At 51.5% G+C, this 21,234-nt stretch overlaps 10 protein-coding genes across 10 annotated transcripts; 4 read left to right on the top strand and 6 right to left on the bottom strand.

Annotated features, from left to right (window-relative positions):
- Positions 1-215: 215 nt before the first annotated feature.
- N7510_004286 (U1 small nuclear ribonucleoprotein 70 kDa) lies at positions 216-2,281 on the top strand (the record flags this gene model as incomplete). Its single annotated transcript, XM_056976212.1, has 7 exons — positions 216-401; positions 565-669; positions 825-932; positions 981-1,200; positions 1,270-1,397; positions 1,462-1,546; positions 1,614-2,281. The coding sequence occupies 7 exons, from the start codon at positions 216-218 to the stop codon at positions 2,279-2,281; spliced, it is 1,500 nt and encodes a 499-aa protein (XP_056836168.1).
- Positions 2,282-2,963: 682 nt separating this feature from the next.
- Positions 2,964-3,760, bottom strand: N7510_004285 (ribosome assembly factor MRT4; the record flags this gene model as incomplete). Its single annotated transcript, XM_056976211.1, has 2 exons — positions 2,964-3,513; positions 3,567-3,760. The coding sequence occupies 2 exons, from the start codon at positions 3,758-3,760 to the stop codon at positions 2,964-2,966; spliced, it is 744 nt and encodes a 247-aa protein (XP_056836167.1).
- Positions 3,761-3,951: 191 nt separating this feature from the next.
- On the top strand, positions 3,952-5,477 carry N7510_004284 (mitochondrial distribution and morphology protein 10; the record flags this gene model as incomplete). Its single annotated transcript, XM_056976210.1, is given in 2 exon segments — positions 3,952-4,048; positions 4,063-5,477. The coding sequence occupies 2 exon segments, from the start codon at positions 3,952-3,954 to the stop codon at positions 5,475-5,477; spliced, it is 1,512 nt and encodes a 503-aa protein (XP_056836166.1).
- A 203-nt stretch (positions 5,478-5,680) lies between these two features.
- Positions 5,681-6,824, bottom strand: N7510_004283 (triose-phosphate isomerase TPI1; the record flags this gene model as incomplete). Its single annotated transcript, XM_056976209.1, has 6 exons — positions 5,681-5,709; positions 5,763-5,977; positions 6,047-6,159; positions 6,284-6,358; positions 6,415-6,694; positions 6,787-6,824. 6 exons carry the CDS (start codon positions 6,822-6,824, stop codon positions 5,681-5,683), a joined length of 750 nt encoding a protein of 249 aa, XP_056836165.1.
- A 780-nt stretch (positions 6,825-7,604) lies between these two features.
- On the bottom strand, positions 7,605-8,969 carry N7510_004282 (uncharacterized protein; the record flags this gene model as incomplete). The annotated part of the gene is made up of 1 exon (XM_056976208.1): positions 7,605-8,969. The coding sequence occupies one exon, from the start codon at positions 8,967-8,969 to the stop codon at positions 7,605-7,607; it is 1,365 nt and encodes a 454-aa protein (XP_056836164.1).
- A 1,943-nt stretch (positions 8,970-10,912) lies between these two features.
- N7510_004281 (uncharacterized protein) lies at positions 10,913-12,580 on the bottom strand (the record flags this gene model as incomplete). The annotated part of the gene is made up of 1 exon (XM_056976207.1): positions 10,913-12,580. One exon carries the CDS (start codon positions 12,578-12,580, stop codon positions 10,913-10,915), a length of 1,668 nt encoding a protein of 555 aa, XP_056836163.1.
- A 595-nt stretch (positions 12,581-13,175) lies between these two features.
- Positions 13,176-15,164, top strand: N7510_004280 (ankyrin repeat domain-containing protein; the record flags this gene model as incomplete). Its single annotated transcript, XM_056976206.1, has 2 exons — positions 13,176-14,627; positions 14,859-15,164. 2 exons carry the CDS (start codon positions 13,176-13,178, stop codon positions 15,162-15,164), a joined length of 1,758 nt encoding a protein of 585 aa, XP_056836162.1.
- Positions 15,165-16,066: 902 nt separating this feature from the next.
- N7510_004279 (uncharacterized protein) lies at positions 16,067-17,509 on the bottom strand (the record flags this gene model as incomplete). Its single annotated transcript, XM_056976205.1, has 1 exon — positions 16,067-17,509. The coding sequence occupies one exon, from the start codon at positions 17,507-17,509 to the stop codon at positions 16,067-16,069; it is 1,443 nt and encodes a 480-aa protein (XP_056836161.1).
- An 817-nt stretch (positions 17,510-18,326) lies between these two features.
- On the top strand, positions 18,327-19,871 carry N7510_004278 (Protein kinase domain-containing protein; the record flags this gene model as incomplete). The annotated part of the gene is made up of 3 exons (XM_056976204.1): positions 18,327-18,687; positions 18,746-19,263; positions 19,293-19,871. The coding sequence occupies 3 exons, from the start codon at positions 18,327-18,329 to the stop codon at positions 19,869-19,871; spliced, it is 1,458 nt and encodes a 485-aa protein (XP_056836160.1).
- Positions 19,872-20,220: 349 nt separating this feature from the next.
- Positions 20,221-21,135, bottom strand: N7510_004277 (ESCRT-III subunit protein DID4; the record flags this gene model as incomplete). Its single annotated transcript, XM_056976203.1, has 5 exons — positions 20,221-20,358; positions 20,419-20,679; positions 20,738-20,798; positions 20,862-21,076; positions 21,130-21,135. The coding sequence occupies 5 exons, from the start codon at positions 21,133-21,135 to the stop codon at positions 20,221-20,223; spliced, it is 681 nt and encodes a 226-aa protein (XP_056836159.1).
- Positions 21,136-21,234: the final 99 nt, after the last annotated feature.

The following is a 21,234-nucleotide window of genomic DNA, read 5'->3' as shown; positions in this document are numbered from 1 at the left end:
TCTGTCTTTTGATAATCATGGCATAGGCCGCGTAGATTCTTGAATATGTCAAACAAAAGAAATATTGAGATCAAATCCGCTATGGTCAATAAATAATACAGCAAGCGGCAGTGGCAGCACCCATCCACCCCGTTGCGCAAAAGCAGCACATAACACAAAACCCATCAAATATAAACGCCTCACTTCCACCCAGATCATACACCGCGCAGATCGCCATGATACGGCGACCAGATACCACGCACGCTCTCATTGAGACTGCGCACGGGCTTCGACTGGCGCCGATTCTTCTCGCCGCTGGCCTCCTTGAGCAGGATCACCTTCTTCAGGATCTCATTGGGTTGCATGTTCCGCACGCAGATCGGCTTCTCCCGGCCGTTGATATAGTGGCCGCGCACGACGGGGTGTTTTTTGGGGGTTGGCGATACCCGGAATTCGATTTGGGGGTATTGCCGTGCGAATTTGGGGAGGAGGGTTTGGACGAAGGTTCTGGGTGGCCAACTTGTTAGATTTGGATCGTATGGAATTGAAGTGAGAGGAAATAGGAGGGAACTGGTCTCACCGTAGGCCGTGGGAGCTGGCGCCTTGGATGTTGTAGTGCAGGTCGAGGCGTTTGCATTGGAGGATGAAGGCGCCGGCCCCGTTCTGCGTGGCGTGTCAGCAAGGCGGGAGGTAGAATAGATCGTTCAGTGACATACCTGGGCAGACGTGACAGTCCTGAGCCCCTGCACGGTCATGGTTGCGGTGGTCGTGGTTACTTCCAGTCGGCAAGTCTGCTCCTCGCCCATTTGATTTTCTGACCGACTCACGTGACCTCGCGGCTCTAGCGGCTGACCGCGCCAAAAACTCCCAGCTTGCGCAAGACTCCTGACCTGACGCTGTCCTGGTCACTGTCCACCCTTCACCTCGTCCCTCCACACAACGCACACGGGCCAGTCCAGGATGACCGATAAGCTCCCCCGCCACTGCTGGCCCTGTTCCAGCCACGGCCACCCCTTCGCTACATCCCTCCTACCGACCGCGCTCCAGATGACTGCCCGAAGAGCACCATCTCCGGCGTGGCCCAGTTCCTGCCTGAAGCTCAGAAATTCGCAGAAGAAGTGCCGTATAATGCGACCGATAGCTGGGTACAGCGGAAATGGAAGCAAAAAGCGGAGAGGAAGGAGCGGTTGGAGAAGCAGTTGACTGAAGGGGCGCAGAGCTGTACGTGTCTCTCACTCCTCACTCCTCACTCCAATTCTCGTATTCAAGCAGGTGTTAATTGAGAAACAGATGCCCCTGATAAGGACCCGCAAGCTCGTGGGGATCCCTTCCGTACGCTGTTTGTTGCGCGGCTCAGTTACGAGATCAAGGAGTCGGATTTGGAGCGCGAGTTTGGACGATTTGGGCCCATTGAGAGGGTACTGCCCGCTAAACTCATTCAACAGAGACGATTGTAATTGCTAACACCTCCAATTCTTTCAGATTCGCATCGTTAAGGATGAGTCTAGCAAAAAGGCTCACCGGGGATACGCGTTTGTCGTATACGAGCGTGAGAAAGATATGAAAGGTACATCATCTTCAAAAAAAATACATATCATCCTCTTGTGCCACTAACACGGAAATCCCTATTTCAGCGGCATACAAAGAAACAGACGGGATCCGAATTCGAGACCGACGGGTTCTGGTAGACGTTGAGCGCGGCCGAACCACCAAGGGTTGGAAGCCGCGTCGCTTCGGCGGTGGTCTCGGCGGTCGTGGATACACCAAGGCAATGCCCGCACGGCCAATGGGACCTGGATTCAACGCACCATCCGGCCCAGGAGGGTTCGGGGGTGGATTTCGGGGTGGCTTTGGCGGCCGCGGTTTCCGTGGAGGCTATCGCGGTGGCGACCGGTTTGGACCCCGGGGAGGAATTGGGTACCAAGGTGGAGGACGCGGTGGATTTGGTGGTCAGCCACCGCCTAATGCGCCCTCTGGGCCGGGTGGTGGACGCGGTGGTGGGTTCGGCGGTTCGTATGGCGGTGGTGGACGGTACGACCGCGGCGGTACTGGCAGCAATCGCGAGCCTGTTCGCCCGCGCGAGGGCTACTCTGAGCGGGATCGCCGCGACCATGATCGGGACCGCGAGGGTGATCGTCACCGGGATCGTGATCGCATGACCGACCGCAATGGTGGTGGGGATCGCCCCCGGGACGATCGCCCCCGGGACCGCGACAGGTACGGCGGAAGGGAGGACTATGGACGCAAGAGGTACCGTGAGGATGATGGACATGATGACCCGCGCAGCAGGAGAAGATACTAAGCCAGCGCACGCCCCTCGTCGCATGGATTTCTCCCCGGATTTCGCTTCTCTCGTCCCTAGCTTGCTGGTGGGTATCCCTGCCTCTGCCTCTTTCCTTTCACCCCTCTCTTTTTTGCAAGGGTAAAAAGGGTAAGACAGAAGAAGAATAAAGCGAAAAGGTGTCTTGGCCTGACGACTGCAACCCATCCTGGACTTTTCTTTTTGCTTGCTCGAGGTATCCATCCATCAATTGCTCCATCCCGGCCACTATGGAGTCTCTGCTTGTATTCCCCTATTTCTGTTCTTCCTCTTGTGTTTCTTTTTTACTTTTTCGTTTGACTGCATTTTCTCTGTGGGGGTAAGTATGTACTTTAGTGATCGTTTTCCGGACAGTGAGGAATAAATGAATGGAACAGTCCAGGTAAGACAGGTAAGGGCCATCGCAATGACTGAACCAAGTGCCTTGATAGGTTAGGTATACAGGAATGAATTCTGGGTAATATATATGACTGAAGATCAGATGTCTCTCTATATATTCAATTCGTATCCAATAATCATAGGCTCATCAGCAGAAGAAAAGAAGGCGATTGATCAAGATCGAAATTATTCATGGAAGAAAAGCGCCGGCACCAAACTCCATAAAGATGCCCACACAAAACACTTTTTTCTCTCTCTCTCTCTTTTTGCATGTTCAGCACTGCATCTATGCATCAACCTCCATCCCGCCCTGCTGCTCCAGCACCTTGACCTCCCCAGTACTCCGGGTCCACTGAGCACGCAGATCAACCTTGAACTCGGACGAAACAACCCCGAACATTTTAAGCAGCGTCGTCTGCCGCGAGTCCAGCGTCTCGCCCTCCCGGCAAACCTGATACCCATCCTCCTGCTCACCGGTCAGCTCGAGCATGACCTTGCCCTTGACCAGACGCGTGGGAACGCCCAATTTACGCAGCGCCGGCTCGATGGTGTGGCTAATTGGCTCGTCATCGTCGACGGGGACCTCTCCTGCGCGAGCGTACACCAGGCCATTGGGGATAGTGAAGGAGCGTGTGGCGACCGTGCCGGCGCGGGCAAAGTCCAGCGGGCGGTAGTTCTCGAAGAAGCTGATCACGGACGCAGGCTCGCGGGAAGTGAAGAGGAGTCCCACAGCGCCGGATAGGTGAGGCGTCAGCAGACGCAGATTCTCAGCGGCCTCGTTCTCGGGCGTGGATCCCAGGGCGACGGCCATGACCTTGGTCTTGCCGAAAAAGAGACTGATGCTCATCAGTATATGGATTTCATGTATCTATGGTGACTGGTTACTCACCGGCTATCGGAAAACTCGGTGCGCACATCCTTCAGATAGGTGTTGCGCATGTTGTCCACGGCAAAGACAAACAGGCGGTCGTACTCCTCGACGCATTCGCGGATGTTGGCATACAGCCGGCGGGTCTGCTCCTTGTGGTCCTTCTTGGCAGTCTTGGACTCGTGAACGACACGAGCACGCTTGGAACGAGGCATAGTTGCTGATGTGGTGTGTGTTGTGGGAACGCAGTATTTAGTCGAGTCAAGTGGAAAAGATTATTTTTTGTGATAACCGGGAGCGAGTTAATCCGGGCCTTATCCCGCCCCACACTCGATAGCCTCAATGGGCAATCACCTTCGCTCCTCCGACTGCTGTGTATATCCAATTGTACAATGTACCGGTGAGGATGCTCGACTTCATGGACTATATCCAGCTGGCCTTTGCCGAGGCCACGCACTGGAACCGCGACAATTCCTACTCCTCGCTAACCACCACCGCCCAGTGTATGTCTTGACAGCACTCGAACCCCCCGAACATGTCTGGCTGACTGCAATCCCAGCAATCCTAGATTTCTCGACCCCGGAACGACTGCGCGTCCACCTCTCCTCACTCTCCACTCCGCAATTTGCGACCAGCTACACACTAGGCACTGTCGGCCTGCTCGACGGCTCCGTCTCCTATCTGTTCAGCACCGTTCCCTTCAACGACACCCCGAGCCAAAGCGCGCTGATTCCCCTGCGTAAGATCTCCCCAGGCTACCGCCAAGTGCACACGCCCGCGACACCCGCGCACACATGGGCATGGAACTCACTTCTCGATGGTATCAACATCAACCTCTCTGGGCTGAAGGAGGGCTCGCGCTCGGCTGCCGGCAGAGAGACCGAGCACGGTGCAGTAGAAAACGATGGCGCACAGCGAAAAGCGACGCTACTCCATGCGTCGCTCCAGCTCCCGCCGCCGACAACGCTCAATGCCCTCTTCGTGCGCCGCATGTCACCCACCATGCAGCTCTCCCTGGCCGTCTGCTCAACCCAGGGTCCGCCGCTGTCCAATTCTGCGCCGCAGGCGTCAATGCTAGCGCAGCTGTCGCATGACACGGGCAAATATAGCAACGAATACCTCTTCAGCACAGATAATGCTCTATTCGGCTGGCGCGGGCTGTGGAATTTCGGCCCGGACCCGCGTCTGGTGCGTACCGACACGCCGCCTCAATTGTCACTTCTGTCTGCTGGCGCTGAGGCATACTACTCCCCTGTATCCTCGTTGATCGGCATGTCGACTGGTCTCAGATTCACCACGTTACCGCCAGCAACAGAGGTCCTTTCTTCTTCTTCGTCTTCCTCTTCTACGCCTCCGGCTCCCATTTCCACCTTCCCTTATACATTAACCTTAACACTCACCCCGATCACGGGCTCCCTATCAACAACATACTCTCTCCGCGCCTCGCCCAATATCTCCTTCAGCTCCCGCTTCGGATTTAACGTCTACAGCTGGGAAAGCGAGATGGTCGCGGGCTGCGAGCTCTGGCGGCGGAAAGCCAAATCGGAAGCCGGGAAAGCGGACGACGGACTCGAGTGGGCGCGCCATAAGATGCGCCTGCATGATTTCTCGGCGTCCCTTCCAGGCTCCTCAGTCCTGGCCGATCCGGCTCATCCTGCGTCCCCCGTCAAGCCCGAGACTGAGACTGATGCAGAGACTGAGGCCAGTGACTCCGTCGTCAAAATCCGGATCGACCAGTCTTGGAACGTGCGAATCCTCTGGGAAGGCCGTGTTAAGGAACTTCTTGTGAGTGCAGGCGTCGGGCTAGGCCCGGGCTCGTTCTCGATATCTCCCTCCGCTGCGTCTGGGTCTGGGTCTAGTCAGAGTGGAGGCGGAGCGCCGCGCTCATCGTATTGGCGTGGAGTTGGGGTGTCGGTGTTGTATTCGTCGTGAGGCATTCTCTTGTTCTACGAGCGAGTGACCCTGGTATTCGTCGCAGAGCCTATCGCAGAGGAGGCATGTTTAATATAATTCCACCATTGTATATAGTTAGATCTCACGACAATATAATTGACATTGGAAACTTTTCTTCATTTTTTACTAGTTCCGACATTAGGAGCCAAATCTCTCCAGTCTAATCCAAGGGAATTAAACACTTAGATACGGGCGTTAATAATGTCGACGACTGGTTACCAAAGTTAGCATCCTGACCGTTCTCGGGTTTCGGGTTCTACTCACAGGCAGGCTTCAAGCTGGCACCGCCAACAAGGAAACCATCGACATCGGGCTGCTTGGCCAGCTCGCCGCAGTTCTTCTCGGTGACGGAGCCGCCGTAGATGACGCGGACGCTGTCGGCCGCCTGGGCGGAGATGGCATCACCGAGCCACTTGCGGATAGCGGCGTGGACCTGCTGGGCCTGCTCGGTGGTGGCGACCTTGCCGGTGCCAATGGCCCTACATGGTGTTAGACTATATTCATAGACCAGTGTATATGTCAAAGAGGAAGAAGACATAAGAACTTACCAGACAGGCTCGTAGGCAATGACAACCTTATCCCACTGCTCCTTGCTCAGCTCCTTAGCGGCGGCATTGAGCTGGCGGGTGACGACGTCGATAGTCTTGTTGGCCTCGCGCTCCTATTGACAATAACACACCGGGTGTGAGCGGGATGTACAAAATAGATCAAACAATAGCCGATGGTGGTCCCGGTAAACCGACCCACCACGAAAACGAGAAGAAACCGGAAACGGAATGACGTACCTCCAGGGTCTCTCCGATGCAGAAGATGACCGAGAGGCCGCCCTCAATGGCGGCCTTGACCTTGCGGGCGATGAACTAGGAGAAAAATGAGTGGGCTGTAGCTTGTAGTGAATAAATGTGGGATGTGTTACCTCGTCCGTCTCCTTCAGGATCACTCTCCGCTCGCTGTGGCCGATGACAACCCAGTCGATCTTGGTATCGCGAAGCTGCTCGACGCTGATCTCACCGGTGAAAGCACCGTTGGGCTTGTCGTAGACGTTCTGAGCGGCGACGCCGATCTTGGGGTCAGCCAAGCTGCGCGTCAGGGCGAGGTACAGCGCGGGAGGCGAGATGACGACCTCGGTAGAGGGATCGAGCTGCGCGGCATTGAGGTTCTTCACGATGGAGGTGATGCTGTCCGCAACACCGTTCCTGTGCAAGGTTAAGCAATTCGTTAGAGCAAAGTGATGACGACGGGGATAGGTAGGGGCCGCGGGGTAGTAAGACTCGAAGGACAGCCGTACATCTTGAAGTTACCTCCGACAAAGAATTGGCGAGGCATTTCTGCTGGTAATTGACTTGGTGGAAGGGAAGAAGGAGGTATAAGACAAGTTGGGAGAATTGAAGGTCAGTGAAGAAAGTAAAGCGTCAAGGAAAGGAATTCGGCGATGGAGGGGCACAGTCGATCTTGCCGCCCGCAGATTCAGGCAGAATCATCTCTATGACATAACCAGTGGACCTGTGAATGTATACAGCCGGAATTTTCTCCATTTGGGATCAAGAAACCAAAAGGTGTATCGATAATACTGATTACACAGGTGGCGAATGCACAAACAGCAGGCAACAGACTAAGTCAGTTTGTTGAAGTATTTTCCTATCAGATCCCTGAAATGGTGGAGGTGAGAGATTGGTATTATCAAAATCATCTATGAACAGATCCATGCAACGAACAACGCATTCAATAGGCCGTACACGCTGTAGATCCAGAAACTCTTGTCAAGGCCCACCGCAACGGTTATATATGGGGAATCGTGGACAACCACTCAATGGTGGTATAGGAACCAGTAGGTAGCGCCCTGAGGGAGATGAACATGAGGATGAGGTTGCCCCATCGTGCCACTGAATACACGCAAAACAAGACGGCAAACGCAATCCCTTTACGAAGACTCATCGCATCCATGCTTGCCAAAGCCATCTTGTTGCCGTCCGATCCACGTAAGAGCTGGTAACACATCCAAAGACCCAACAGGCCAATAGGCAGGGGCACAAGGAATGCCACCAACGAGAACACCCGCCAGACTACCCTCTCGGTGTTAGTTGGGAAAGGGAAATTCCATCTATTTCAACTGTTAAATTCGCCGAGCAGTAAGTTGTGACTTAGTGGCATGACGTACGCTGCAACATGAATGCCAGTAAAAAGTAGCGTGATGAAGAGGTCAAAACAACCGAGTTTGAAGCTGCCCATAATTGTGAAGTATTCGTCATAGTCATCGGTCTTGTTAGTTGTTTGTTGCACTTCTTTCGATGGCTGGACTTGCTCGGTATTCTCCTCATCATTAGGATCATGCTGGTGATTTCCGGCCGAACGTTGCTCCTTGGCCGCCAGTCGCCAACCATTCACTAGTCTCCTGATGAACCTCCATCCCTGGGGTGTCACAAACCACGTAAGAATCCTGAACAGCCAGACAATCGCCTCCCACACAGCAGAACCGGTGTCCTCAGCCATATCATCTCTTCGGATCCAGTTTTCGTCGTTGCCGTTGAAGATGTCTTTGAGTTGACACTGCATATAATCGCAATAACGGTCATGCTGTAGATGTATAGTGATTGGCGTCGCCATATCTTTTGGTTTGTGCCACAACATTGAGTACGCAACCACAGCACAGGCAATATAGGCCACAGTCGATATCTCGAGTGGTGATATAGGTAGATCATATGCTCTTCTTGCAATGATGTTGCATGCCACCCAAAAGCTTTGGAGCAAGGTGAAGGCTTTCGCAAAGGAGTCTGCCTTGGCTCTATCTTTGATCTCGCGTACTTTCAAATGGGACTGCTTGATAACACGTGCTTTTATAAGTGGAACCACATTCCCGGGATGAACGGGGTAGGTCCAGTCATCCTTGGTCTGTAAAAGAACACCGTTCATGTTTAGACAAAACCCATGGATAGCTTTCCAATCTTCCTTGGTAAATTTTGCTGATAAAGAGTCAGGTGGAAACGGCTTTCCCAGCTCAGGTTTGGCTTCGGATTCAACTTTCTCTTCGAGCTCTTTGTTCTTTTCTGATCCAACGTTATCTCCTGCCTCAGTCCTTTCATTTAGTTTGGCTTCATCATTTGACTTGGCGCTTTCGCTTGACTCGGTCTTTTCATTATCTATAGCGTCAAAAGCAGCATTGCATCGTGCGGCTATAGATCTGGCGCGCGAAAATTCTTCAGCTGCTGACGCAGTCATTAACTCAGGAGCAAGGATTGCGACGATCCACGCCAAAGCTTTGTTGGCGAGCTGATCACCTTCACTCTCATTACGTCTTGGAACTGAAAGGTGAAGAGCTGTCCATGTGCAGGCGAGTATTGTGGAAAGATTCGTCCACAGAATGTCCCAACTCGAGCGTGTATTGTCATCAAGCTGCCAGCCTTCTAGAGCTGTAGAGCTAGATTGGGCGAGAGACCGCTTAGCGAAGCTAAGGAGCAGGGCAATGGAACTCATAATTGGTCACAGCTCTGGACATGATAGAATGGAGAAAGTGGCGCGAGATGAAAACAAAAGGAAGTGGGGTTTAGTTTGAAAAGCGAGACTCTGCGGACGGCTCAGCCGCACTACGGGCGAAGATAGTAGTCAGTATAATGGCCCCCTGGGTAATTTATCCAGCCGCCGCATCCTACCGAATTACTCATCCAATCTACCCATATGGCAACTGTGCCCCGAGCTGGATAATGGGATAGATCACATTGAGCAGAGTTTTTCCGCTTCTCTGCCCCTATAAATATGGACATGATAGCTAGACCTGAATACCATCGTTTTCAATCATTGTCACATGACACTACCTAGTAAATTTACTAGTGAATACAGGATATTCAGACTCCGACAATAGTTAACTAGTCGCAAGGCGGCCAAAATGACTAATCCCATAAATAAGGATTTAGTTACCGCTCTGGTGCTCTGGTGCTCCGCCCTAATTTGTATGGTAGCCTATGTACTCCGCCTTCCATAAAAGTCCCCTCAACTCATACAAAAATAGGTGTACATGCTCTCCCATAGTAATTACTATGTTAATAATTTAACAAACTTGGTATCTATATCAAAGTCACAAATCAGTCTATCCCAATTTACTATGCGCTTCAGGATCTTTTAGAAGATACAGCCTTAGTGGGATACAATGATGATATTGCAAATACAATGAGGGCAGGCATGAAGAAGTACCAAAAGTACTATGACTTTATAGATAACTCAGAAGCATATTATACAGCCTTAATCCTTGATCCCCAGGTCAAAGATGACCTCATACTTCATGAGATAGAGGATCAAGAAGCTACCTAGATGATTATATAAGAGACTCGTCGAATGCTGCAACAGAGATATCTACCACAGTCGATTCCTTAGTCAATTCTCCAGTCAATTCCATAGTCGATTCCATAGTCAATGCGAATGCGGATTCTTCCTAAGCTCCAGCCATAGGGATCTCGATTAGTTTCTGACATTGATCAGTACCCTTGTAGTCCCCGGCTTACTATCATAGGGACGGAGGATCCAGACTGGCTATGCAATTGGTGGCGCACTCATAGGAGTGAATACCTTCAAATAGCAGAGGCCGTAAGGGAATTTTCCGCGAACCCAGCTTCAGAGGTATCAGTTGAGAGGCTATTTAGTGCAGGGAGAGATCTTTTGGGAATTCGAAGACTTAGTTTAGGGGCGGAAACTATGAGGATGTTGATGCTGATGAAAGACATTGTTTAGTCTAATTTATTGCTTTTATTGCTTAGTTTGGTTAGTCAGTTGAATGAATTGATCAATTGATTAGTCGTATCATAGTAAACTATTGAACTGTTCGAGACAGGGAATACATGCATCCATGATATATATATTCCTGGTATATATTAGTTATTACTAGTTGTTAAGTTAACTAGTGAAACAACTGACTCCTGACTAATTAGGTGACTATTGTAAGCTCAATTAGGCTAGTTCATTAGTTCAACGATATTATCGTGCGATGAATTATCGCACGATAATATCGTCGAGACCGCATATCATGAACAGCCCTATCCAGGTACAACGCATCTCTGTGCTCATCATCTCCAAAAACCCTCAATAGGGATCCAAAATATGGTGGCATCGCGACTAAGAGGATTGGTATAATGTTGACAGAATGCCCAGACAAGCTTGGCATCCAAGTAAATGACGGATCCGCTCGTCACTTGCGGGGGTCAAGCAACGTCTGCGGAGCATCAGAAATAAGTGAGCAAAGGTGACGGTCCTGACAGGTGTGTTGAGGGCTGGATTGAGGTACCAACCCGCGGAATCTCAAGCGGGTGGAGGTTCCAACTTTCTCACCCATTTTGAGGTTCTCCTGTCTAATTCTGTTCACTACGCGAGGCCAGTGCAGTTCTAATTGTAGCCAAACCGATATATCGCAAACATTCGTCAACCATATACTAATGCACGGACGGGATGTTCATTGTCCATGTCGTTACATATACCTTATCTGGCATGGACCGAAGGCTCGATAGCGCTAGTGCCATGATAGTAAGTCGTGAGATGCAGTAGAACAAGCTGGTCATGTAGAGAACGCCAAGGTTAACTCCCTTCGGAAGGAGACTTCTCTGCGGAAATACATCGGTCTTGGCGTTTTCGATGAGGTTCTTTGGCCCTTCGTCATGCATGCGCTGAATAAGAAGTCTGAGCTGGGACTTAAAGTTTTTCGGAAGCTCTGGCGAATCCTCGCCATCGAATGGCGCTTCATTTTCAATGAAGTCGATCAGAATGTTTTGAATTTCTTGACTAGGGAAAATTTCTTTATAGGGGCGCCGCGTGTTGCCGGCGGGGCTATTGTAAGTATTTTCCAATTCGGTGATTGCTTCAAGAGCCCGCTTATGCTTGTCATTATCAGGATAATGCCACGACAATTCCCGCAACATGTAGAGGCAATGACGCATAAAATCGCGCGGGTTGCCTGTCTGGACAGGGATTTGCGCCAGGGGGATGGTGGTCAGGCCGAGAACTGGGACGGTAATTGACAATACAGTCGCTATCCTCCACAGGAGCTGCTCGACAGCTGTTGGGAACTCGAAGTTCCATGCGATGAAGTGCAGGCAACCAAATGCTGCTGACAGGACAGCTAAAACTGGAATGGCTTCATGCGCAGATGTCCCTTTCGGAATGTTATCATTCGGTATTCGGCTGGTCAGAACCTGGTTTGATGACTCGTCGTTTCTGAGGACCTTCCAGGCGCTGTCATAAGTTTTTTCGAATTTGGCCGTATCGGAGTCTCTTTTCTTTTTGACTTGGACTGGAACGCCCACACCCTGAGGCTTGTACCAATAGAGCACGTAAGTTACCACTCCGCAAACAGCAAGGCCTAGTGTGAATGTCTCTAGCTGGGAGAAGGGTAGTCGTTGAATTCGTCGGACAATGAGGGAAAGGACCAATTGTGATATCTGCAACACGGCAAGACCCTTGGCGAAGAAATCCTGTTTGCCTTTGTCCATAATTTCTTCCTTTGTCATGTCGGGCAATTCGAAAAAGTCGGATCGCTGGGCGTATTGAAACGCAGTCAAGGGGAAACAAACGCCCTCTCCCCCGTCATAATAGAGTCCGCCCATGTTTGCAAAATAAGAATGCTCGAGTGTCCACTCGGGTTTCGGTGGGTAGTGTTGCTTTGGAACGTGCTGGTTGTCCTGACGCTTCTGGTAATTGCCAGCCCGATTTTGGAAAAGCACCTCAATCAGCCAAGGGTACGTGGCTATCGCCCTGACCCGCTTTACCCGCTCTGTGGCTTGAACTGCCATCTTCAGCTCGAAGAAAGCATGAGCCATGATGAATTCGGGAAAAAGTATCGTGATAACCATCCATTTGCAACTGCGTAGCAGCGTTTTCATTGTCCCGTCTCGTGAGGGTGGCCCCCGGACATTTAAATGCTGGATGCTCCAAGTGCAAGCGAAAATGGTTATCGCGCAGCTCGTGATGATGTCCCACGTTCCCCGTCGTTCAGGACTACTCTGCCACCCGACTGGATGCTCACTTTCTGCAACGGGGTCAGTGTCGTTTGCGCCCGCCACCAGAGCAGACGCATATATAATCGAGATTAAAACCGGCACTAGCATATTGCTGATAATTCACTGATAATTGATATGAAGCGAACAAAAAATTTCCTACGCCCGAGCAATTTATCAAGTTTTTCGAAGGCGGGGCTGGGGTTTGAAACGTGTCCCAATGCCAATCCGTCTCGCGATGCACATCCCTGTACGGCGCTAATTATTTTGTGAGGAAAATGCGTTTCCACGCCTTAAGATCTATCGCGATCGACGGTATATGTGTATAAAAATGGCTACCCCATATGCAAGGATACATTGGGGCCAACTATGTGTCCGCAGGGGGTTGGATGGAGTTGGGTAATAAATAGTGATCTAAGTGGGTGCTATTTATGTACTGTTAGTATGAGTTTCCCTCCGTAGACGGTGATAAATTTGTCGTCTCTCCTCCCCAGCCTCTATGTTTTCAGTGTCCGCACCCTCTACTCTTATTCAATTCCTCAGAATTCGAGGCCTCTCACACCTTTGTTCTTCGCAATCTCAGAGCACGATTTGCGTAAGGAGTACTTTCATCCCCACTGGTTCTGCCTAATATTATGGCTCTTAGCTTATAATGCTAATTGGATGTTCATCCATTTCCACCTGTTCAAGCCTATTGAGTCAAGCCATGATCTGGAAGAGGTCCAAACTAAAATCTGAAACTCAAACGGGGCTCATACAAGCGGCAGCTAAAGGCGACATACAGAAGGTGCAGCAATTGCTCGATGCGGGATGTGGTGTCGATGGTACGGATGGGCTTCAAATGTCAGCTCTTCATTGGGCAGCTTTGAAAGGGTGTGGAAAGATAGTGACGCTATTGCAAGAGAACCGTGCTGATACCGGTGCTACTGATTCATATGGAAGGATCCCGATGCACTGCGCTGCAGAAAACGGCTATACGTCAATCGTCCAGGAGTTAGTGAATCCCACCAATATTGATGCCCGTGATAAATCTGGAAGAACGGTACTTCATTGGGCCACGGAAAATAACCACGGGGATGTGGTGAAAGTACTACTTGAACGAGGGGCCGACCAGAATCTACAGGACAAATTTGAACAAACAGCCTTATCTCGAGCAGCATGGAGAGGATGGGACGAACTAGTGCAGCTGCTGCTAGTGAATGGGGCCAAATTCGATAACCCAGATCGCAGTGGCCGTACAGCCCTGCAATTAGCGGCTAAGAATGGGCGTGGAGAGACAGCAAAGCGGCTTTTCTATTGGATGATGATGAGCAGTGTGGAAGGCGACTACGCCTCAGCTATCAATGAGATTTTGAAGACAATGAGAGACGAATGGAGAGATGATGATTTGAGTTGGTGTGGACGAGTGTTGTCGTGGGCGGCACAGAACGGACATGACGCAGTGGTCAATTTGCTACTCGACACGGAGCGCGTCGACCCAGAGTCGAAGGATACCAGCGGACGGACACCGCTATCGTTAGCGGCAGGGAGCGGACATGACGTAGTGGTCAAGCTACTACTCGACACGGAGCGCGTCGACCCAGACTCGAAGGATACCATCAGGGAACAGACGCCGCTATCGTGGGCGGCAGAGAACGGGCATAACGCAGTAGTCAAGCTGCTACTCAACCTAGAGCGCGTTGACCCAGAGTCGAAGGATACCAGCGGACGGACGCCGCTATCGTTAGCGGCAGGGAGCGGATGTGACGCAGTGGTCAAGCGGCTACTCGACACGAAACGCGTCGATCCAAACTCGAAGGATACCAGCGGACGGACACCGCTATCGTTAGCGGCAGGGAGCGGACGTGACGCAGTGGTCAAGCGGCTACTCGACACGAAACGCATCGATCCAAACTCGAAGGATACCCGCGGACGGACACCGCTATCGTGGGCGGCAGAGAAAGGAGATAACGTAGTGGTCAAGCTGCTACTCGCCACGGAGCGCGTCGACCCAGACTTGAAGGATACCAGCGGACGGACACCGCTATCGTTAGCGGCAGGGAGCGGACATGACGCAGTGGTCAAGCGGCTACTCGACACGAAACGCGTCGATCCAAACTCGAAGGATACCAGCGGACGGACACCGCTATCGTTAGCGGCAGGGAGCGGACGTGACGCAGTGGTCAAGCTGCTACTCGACACGGAGCGTGTCGACCCAAACTTGAAGGATACCCGCGGACGGACACCGCTATCGTGGGCGGCAGAGAAAGGAGATAACGTAGTGGTCAAGCTGCTACTCGCCACGGAGCGCGTCGACCCAGACTCGAAGGGTACCTTCGGACAATCGCCGCTATCGTGGGCGGCAGAGAATGGACATAACGTAGTGGTCAAGATGCTACTCGCCACGGAGCGCGTCGATCTAGATTGGAAGGGTACCAGCGGACGGACGCCGCTATCATGGGCGGCAACGAACGGACATGACGTAGTGGTCAAGCGGCTTCTCGACACGGAGCGCGTCGACCCAGACTTGAAGGATACTAGGGGACAGACACCTCTATCGTTAGCGGCAGAGAACGGACGTGACGTAGTGGTCAAGCGCCTACTCGACACGAAGCGCGTCGATCCAAACTCGAAGGATACCAGCGGACGGACGCCGCTATCGTGGGCAGCAGAGAACGGACATGACACAGTGGTCAAGCTGCTACAACAAGCTTGATCATGTTATACCCTAGTTAGTGATCAGTGGATATCCCTTCTCGGAAACAATTACTGCGGCTTCCTTTTGAATATCATCGGCCCTTGCGCTCAGCGATTAGAGAGAGTAAACTTGCGGGTGGATTTCACGCATAGGATTCTGTATACACCTACAGTACTGTCTTATATCTTCTAATATCTTTGAAAAAGGAGGGCCTGGAGTAACAGAGAATTTATACTGCTCTGTGGCGTAGGACCTAAGATTTCTACTAGATTCTACATCCATATACTTCACCTAATTCTCGTTGCCACCTTTGCAATTGGGCGAGTAAGGCGGCTAGTCCGGGCTACATCACTCGTCCCTTTTGCTGACGTTGTGCAATATATATGTGCTTTGGCTGGAGTTGGTTCTTGATTCGTATCTAATATTATGGTCAAATGAAAAAAGAGAAGCAAGTAGACTTCACACGACACTCGGAAAGTGATGCAACTTAAGCGCTCAAGACTAAAGAGGGAGATTCAAGGCCTAGAGTGAGCCTAAAATATATTTTATGATAATTATAGAGCATGCGCAGAGAAGAGAAAGATTGTTTCATCACCTACCGGTTCGAATAGCAAGTTATAAAGCGCGACTGGCACAACGATATCAACCACATTGTTGTATACTCATGAAGAGGACACGAGAAGTAGTGGGTGAGACAAGTTTGGATAAGACTAGCGGATCACCAACGACGGCTCATGAAAGACACGCCTAGTGGGTGCTGTGGTGGATTAGGCCTGCATTGTAGTCTGCGTGGACGAGTCACCGAATCTGGCAGTCCGAGCCAAATTGGATTTTACATATAGTTGGAGAGGAGACATGGAACTATATAACTAAGCTACCACTAATAATGTCCGATTCCGAAAAGCAACACTAAGAATGAATCACTCAGCAGTCTCATTATTGTTCGCGCGGCGGCAAGGACAGTTGCACACCACCGGAGCGTCCCGAAAGGACTTGCTATGCTCCATCTCCCGCGACTCTTCAATCGTCTTCTGGATCATTCTGGCCTGGAAATCCACAAACTTCTCCCAGCTCTCAATTCGAGCTTCCCGGTGGTCTAGCATCCGGCTGCGCATATCATTCTCAACTCCTAGCGCCAAGCGGATCCTCTTTTCACGATATCGGTTATCCTCTTGTCCGGCTCGTCGGAGAGGGCTTACTCTCTTGGCGGAAGCCATGTCTACCCGGCTGTGTGGAGAATGGTTCTTGTCGTGACTTGTATCCCGGCCCCGGTGCTTTGGCAGCCTGCGGTACAAAGGTCCATACCCTGATTCGCACCGGTTAGGGCTGCACGATCTCTGTCGGTTGTAAATGTTGTCCCGTCGGGGCTCTGGGCGTTCCCCATCCAATGCTTCTGAATCTTCTGTCGCTGAACTGTCTCCTGCTCGGTCGAAGAACACGGACTCGTCATCGTCTTCGCTGCTGCTAGACTCAGATGACCCGGTTGGCACTTCTTGAATTATGTGACCCGCGTCTCTCGGGGAGGCATGTCCTGAGACTATGTGAACACCTAACACTAAACGAGAGACACTATAGTGCTCACCATGCTCCTTTACGGAATGATGAAGTCCAGGTTTATCACTGCCCCCCGAAGAGCTTGTACCAGGGGCTTGTTCAAGATCCAGCTGTGTAAAAGGTGTGGTGACCTGTGTTGGTGGAGGCTGCGGCCCTTGCACCACATCGCCTTTTCCTGTAATTGTGTAGGTATCCAAAGGAGTAGCAAGATCCACTAAATCTCCCATGGCAGTCCTCGGGTACGACTGGGTCCTTACAGGTCTCTTCATGAGAATAATGTCCATGGATACTGTTTCATAGTCGCTGCTCCGGGTAGCGTTGCGAGCCTTCGAGGGTCTACTGCGCTCTTTGGCATAGACGCAGCTCCATTCAACCTGTGGATCGCTTTTTCTCTTTTCAAAGATCAGCTGGTTCACATGGGCTCGCCTGAGACTGGACAGATTCTGGTACTGTTGTGCAGCAGAGACCTTATTCGCGCCTTTCTGGACCATCTTGAAGAACTCCCTTTGGTTGAGGTGCATTTCAGTTCTCTCCACTAAGCTCCAGGAAGTCTTCTGTCCGGGGGCGGGGTCCGCCTTGAACAGAGTGTATCCTTCGTAGTGAGAGAGGATGGGAACGGGCTCGGGGGGCACGGTCTCACTGCGAGTCAGGCTGGTTGCTGTGGGGGTTCTCTCCTGGGTGGGGAGTTGAATGTTCCAGCTTGACTTATTATCTTGAGACAGTCCTGGGACACTCGAGGCATTGTTTGGAGTAAATATACTTTCGTCGGGTACTGCAGAGGAAGCTTCGTTGAAAGTCAAAGCAGTCATGATAGGAAGAGTTGGCGATTTCGCGTGTGCGAAGTATCAAAGGTTACAGATTGGATGAATCAAAGATTCCAAAATAAACAAAAAAGTTAAGGAAAGACATCTCGAGCGAGGGGCAAAACAAACGTCTGGACTGCAGTACCCCTCTTATAGACTGTGGGACAGCCGTCACCCAGGTAAACATTGGGGGCCATGGCGAATACAAAAAAGCCACCGAGCAAATCATAAGACAATAAATTTATACATATGTACGTACACCCTCGTATCCATCGCATGGGGTTGACGCAGTGCCTACCAGTGCCCCACATATCGGGTTCTTACCCGGGTGTTGGAGGCTCCCTCGGTCCCCGTCGACCCGCTGAGCCTCACTAACCAGAAAGTTTTTATTCAGCTGACCCAAGCCTCTAATTGGTTCATCATTTTGTTGGATCACGAGGATCCTGATCTTTGTCCATTGGCTGCGAAAGCTGCAGGTTTTCTGGAGTTCGCCTTGAAAATGACATCGAGCGTCAAATAGGGCTAGCCTGAAACCAAGGTGACAAGGGTGCTTCCTTTTGTCCCGTTTGGGCCAGAGACAATCTACATAGAGCGGAGAAAAAGAACAGAAGAGACAGCTTGCCCTAAGGGACAAAGAACGCTTTCAAGGACTGGAGAATGCTTTAATCGGGCTTGACGCACTCTCTGCCAACCTTGGTCTTGTACTGCGTCGAGATCAAAAAACATGTCTCGCGGCATCCACCACCAAGTCAACAGCTCTCAGGTATAAAGAGGCCCATAATGTTCTTGCTCAGAAGTGCCAAACGCATCATCATCGTCCGCCATGGATTCTCTCAGGATACCTGGCGGGATCCCTGAAGCTTGGGAACGCACTTTCGCCTTCTGCGCCCCCCAGCTAGTGGACCCGGACAGCGACTTATCGAAACAGTACCCTGATCTCCATCAGACGTTCAGCACTCGCTTGACCGCTGCTCTGGCTGCAAGAAACAACGAGCCAATCTCGAAGTGTAACCACCTTCACCCGGAAACCCACACTCGATTCGACTCTCAAGAGGCCCAAGAGACGTCCAGACTGAGTGTAAGAGAGGTGTACAAGAAGGAAGACGACTTGGATTGCCGGCGCTATAAAATCTGTGCAGACCTCAGGGAACGAGCGCAGATCTATGGCTTTATCGGAGCCGGAAGTAAGTCCCCTTTCACCCTCTCTGTTGTCCAAGTCAAGTTGCTAACTTTCCTTTCCAGCATTTGCCACCGTTTTCCTCGCTCGCGAGAAGCGATCCAACAAGAAAACTCCCGAAGAGCAGCCCCGCCACTACGCCCTCAAGGTGGAAAGAGCCAACACCATTCTCCAGGCGGGGGAGTCCGACTTGCATGAGTGCCCATTTACCCTGCTGCGCGAAGAGGGTGCTGACCGGTACATACCGTCCGAGGCTCTGATTCTGCTGTTATTGACCGGTTGTGACAGATTCCCCATGCTTGACTCTGTCTACCTTGACGGCTGCTACCAGACGATCGTCATGTCCCCCTGCGTGGACTATTCGCCAGACCGAAAGCCTTTGAAAAGCAACACGTACAACCGGTGCTTTCCAGGCTTCACAGGTAGGTTCTTGATCACCCAGAGGAATGAGCCCCTTCTCAACGAAATGCAGGCTTGTAAAGTCGCTTGTCAGCTGCTGGAGGCCATCGCCTACATGGCGGATATGAATATGTACCACGGTGACATCTCGATCAACAACTACGTTGTGGATCAAGACCTGAATGTAAGTCCCCCTCCCCTTCTTTCCGTGAGAATCTCGCAAATACCAACCGGTTACAGGTCCAGCTCATTGATTTCGGGATCGTCGACTTTGGACTCGAGCACAAAGACTTCCAGCGTGGGTTCTTCCATTTCATGGCTTGCCATGAGTATCAGATGAGACCCGAGCTGGCTGAAGAGCTAACCTTGGGCAGTTACCAGTACGATCTGCACTACCATTCGGAGTTCAGTGTTCGTCTTCATCACGACGTCCGCAATGTATGTCTCTGGAAGTTTGCGGTGTCTGTTTTTGGCATTCTGCACGGCTACTGGCCCTGGGACTTAACCCCGGAGCAAGGTGACCTGCACCTGCTGGATTACAATGGTGGTTCCAGCGCCGGAGTGGATGCTCGACGAACCAGAATGATGGCCCAGCCCGTGGAAGTCGCCAATCACTTGTCCGATGAGTGCAAGGAGGCTCTGCAGCTCATGCTCAGCAGGAAGCCTGAGGACCGTCCTGGGATCAAGAGGCTATTGCGCCAACCTTGGTTTCAAAAGTGGAAGTCCGTGGATGGTCCTCTTACGAGGCCTTATTCCAAGGAGTTTGCGAGTTCCTTTATCACTGAGGCCTGATCTGTGTTTGGCTTGTTGGCCTGTGCCGAATCTCTCATACATAGACCGGTGTTTTCATTTCCTACCCTGTTTCCTGTTTCCCTTTAATCTGTGCCTGTGCCAGATATCTAGACCCTCTTTCTTGTCTCCTATCCTGTCGCTTACTTGCTGCCTGTTTGCTTGTGATGTCCGTCTACCTAGATTGCCAGATCAATAGACAAGTTCTGATTTTAGAAAACTGAAGAAAGCATATATTGTAGGCAACAGTAGAGAGCGATGAACCGCCTCACGCTAAATCGTAAATTAAAGAACGGAATCACAAACTGCGCCACGCCCCTCCACATTAGAGGTAACAGCCAAAGGTGAAGGATCATCGTCGAAGGCCGTCAAACCTGGCCTGAAGGTCGTCGTCATCAGTGGTAGGTCCACCTCCACCGCCGCCGACTGCCTGCGCAACAGGGGTCCGTTCTTTGGTTGCCGTTTGTATGTCGGTGGGTGTTTCACCCAGCTATTGTCCGTCAGTTCACACAAAAGCCACGCCCAATTGGAGTTGGAGAGAGTGACATACCTGGCCGCTGAGCTCAACGCCAAGCGAGTCCAGTACCTCCCGCATGACATCTTCTCCTTCCTCCTCCTCACCCTCCATCCCCGTCGCCTCGTCGATTGCGTCGTCCATCATCTCTTGTCGTTCGTCCATGACCTCGTTCTCGCGTTCAAACTCCATCGCGATCCGCTGCAGTGCAGGGAGATTCATCTGCCGGTTCATACTTCCCAGGAGGTGCGTTGCCCCTTTCATGGACTGCATCATTTGCTCATTACTCCGCACAGTCTGTGGACAGACACCGGTTAGCGTAACTGGTTAATCAGACACTGAAAAAAGATCGTACCTGAATCCGGAGAGAAATAGCCTGTAGTTGTGTGCGCATCTGGTAGAATTTCTGGATATATCTGTAGCATTAAAAAAGTCAGTCCGGTCCGTCCCCGCGGGGGGATCTCCAACACCGCGCGCACCTTCGTGTCCGCACGAGGTCCTTCGCCTGGATTTTGCAAGCTTCCATCTGGCCGCTTTTGGCGCTCTTCTTAATATCCTGCACCAACTTCTTCTCCTGGTTCTCCAGCTTCGTCCGTTCGCGGTCCAGTTCGCGCTGAGTTCGGTCTAGGGCACGCTGGTGTTTGCGCAGACGCTCCGCGGGCGTCATGCGCTTTCCGAACGCCCATTCAATGACCTGGAGATTGGACCATGTTAGATATATCACATTATCAGCCAGGGCCCTCCTACATTCATGGTCGGACTGAAGTAAACAGAATCAAGGTGAGAATGATCGCAGTGACATCAAGCAGACGGGCGATAAGCGGAGCCTGTAATAATACGCGTCATGGCATT

This window comes from Penicillium lagena (genome assembly GCF_028827675.1).
Source record: "Penicillium lagena strain IBT 129212 chromosome Unknown utg000002l_segment0_segment0, whole genome shotgun sequence".
Taxonomy (NCBI): Eukaryota; Fungi; Ascomycota; class Eurotiomycetes; order Eurotiales; family Aspergillaceae; genus Penicillium; species Penicillium lagena.
Note: the sequence above shows the minus strand (reverse complement) of the source record. Positions and strands in the feature narration are given on the sequence as shown.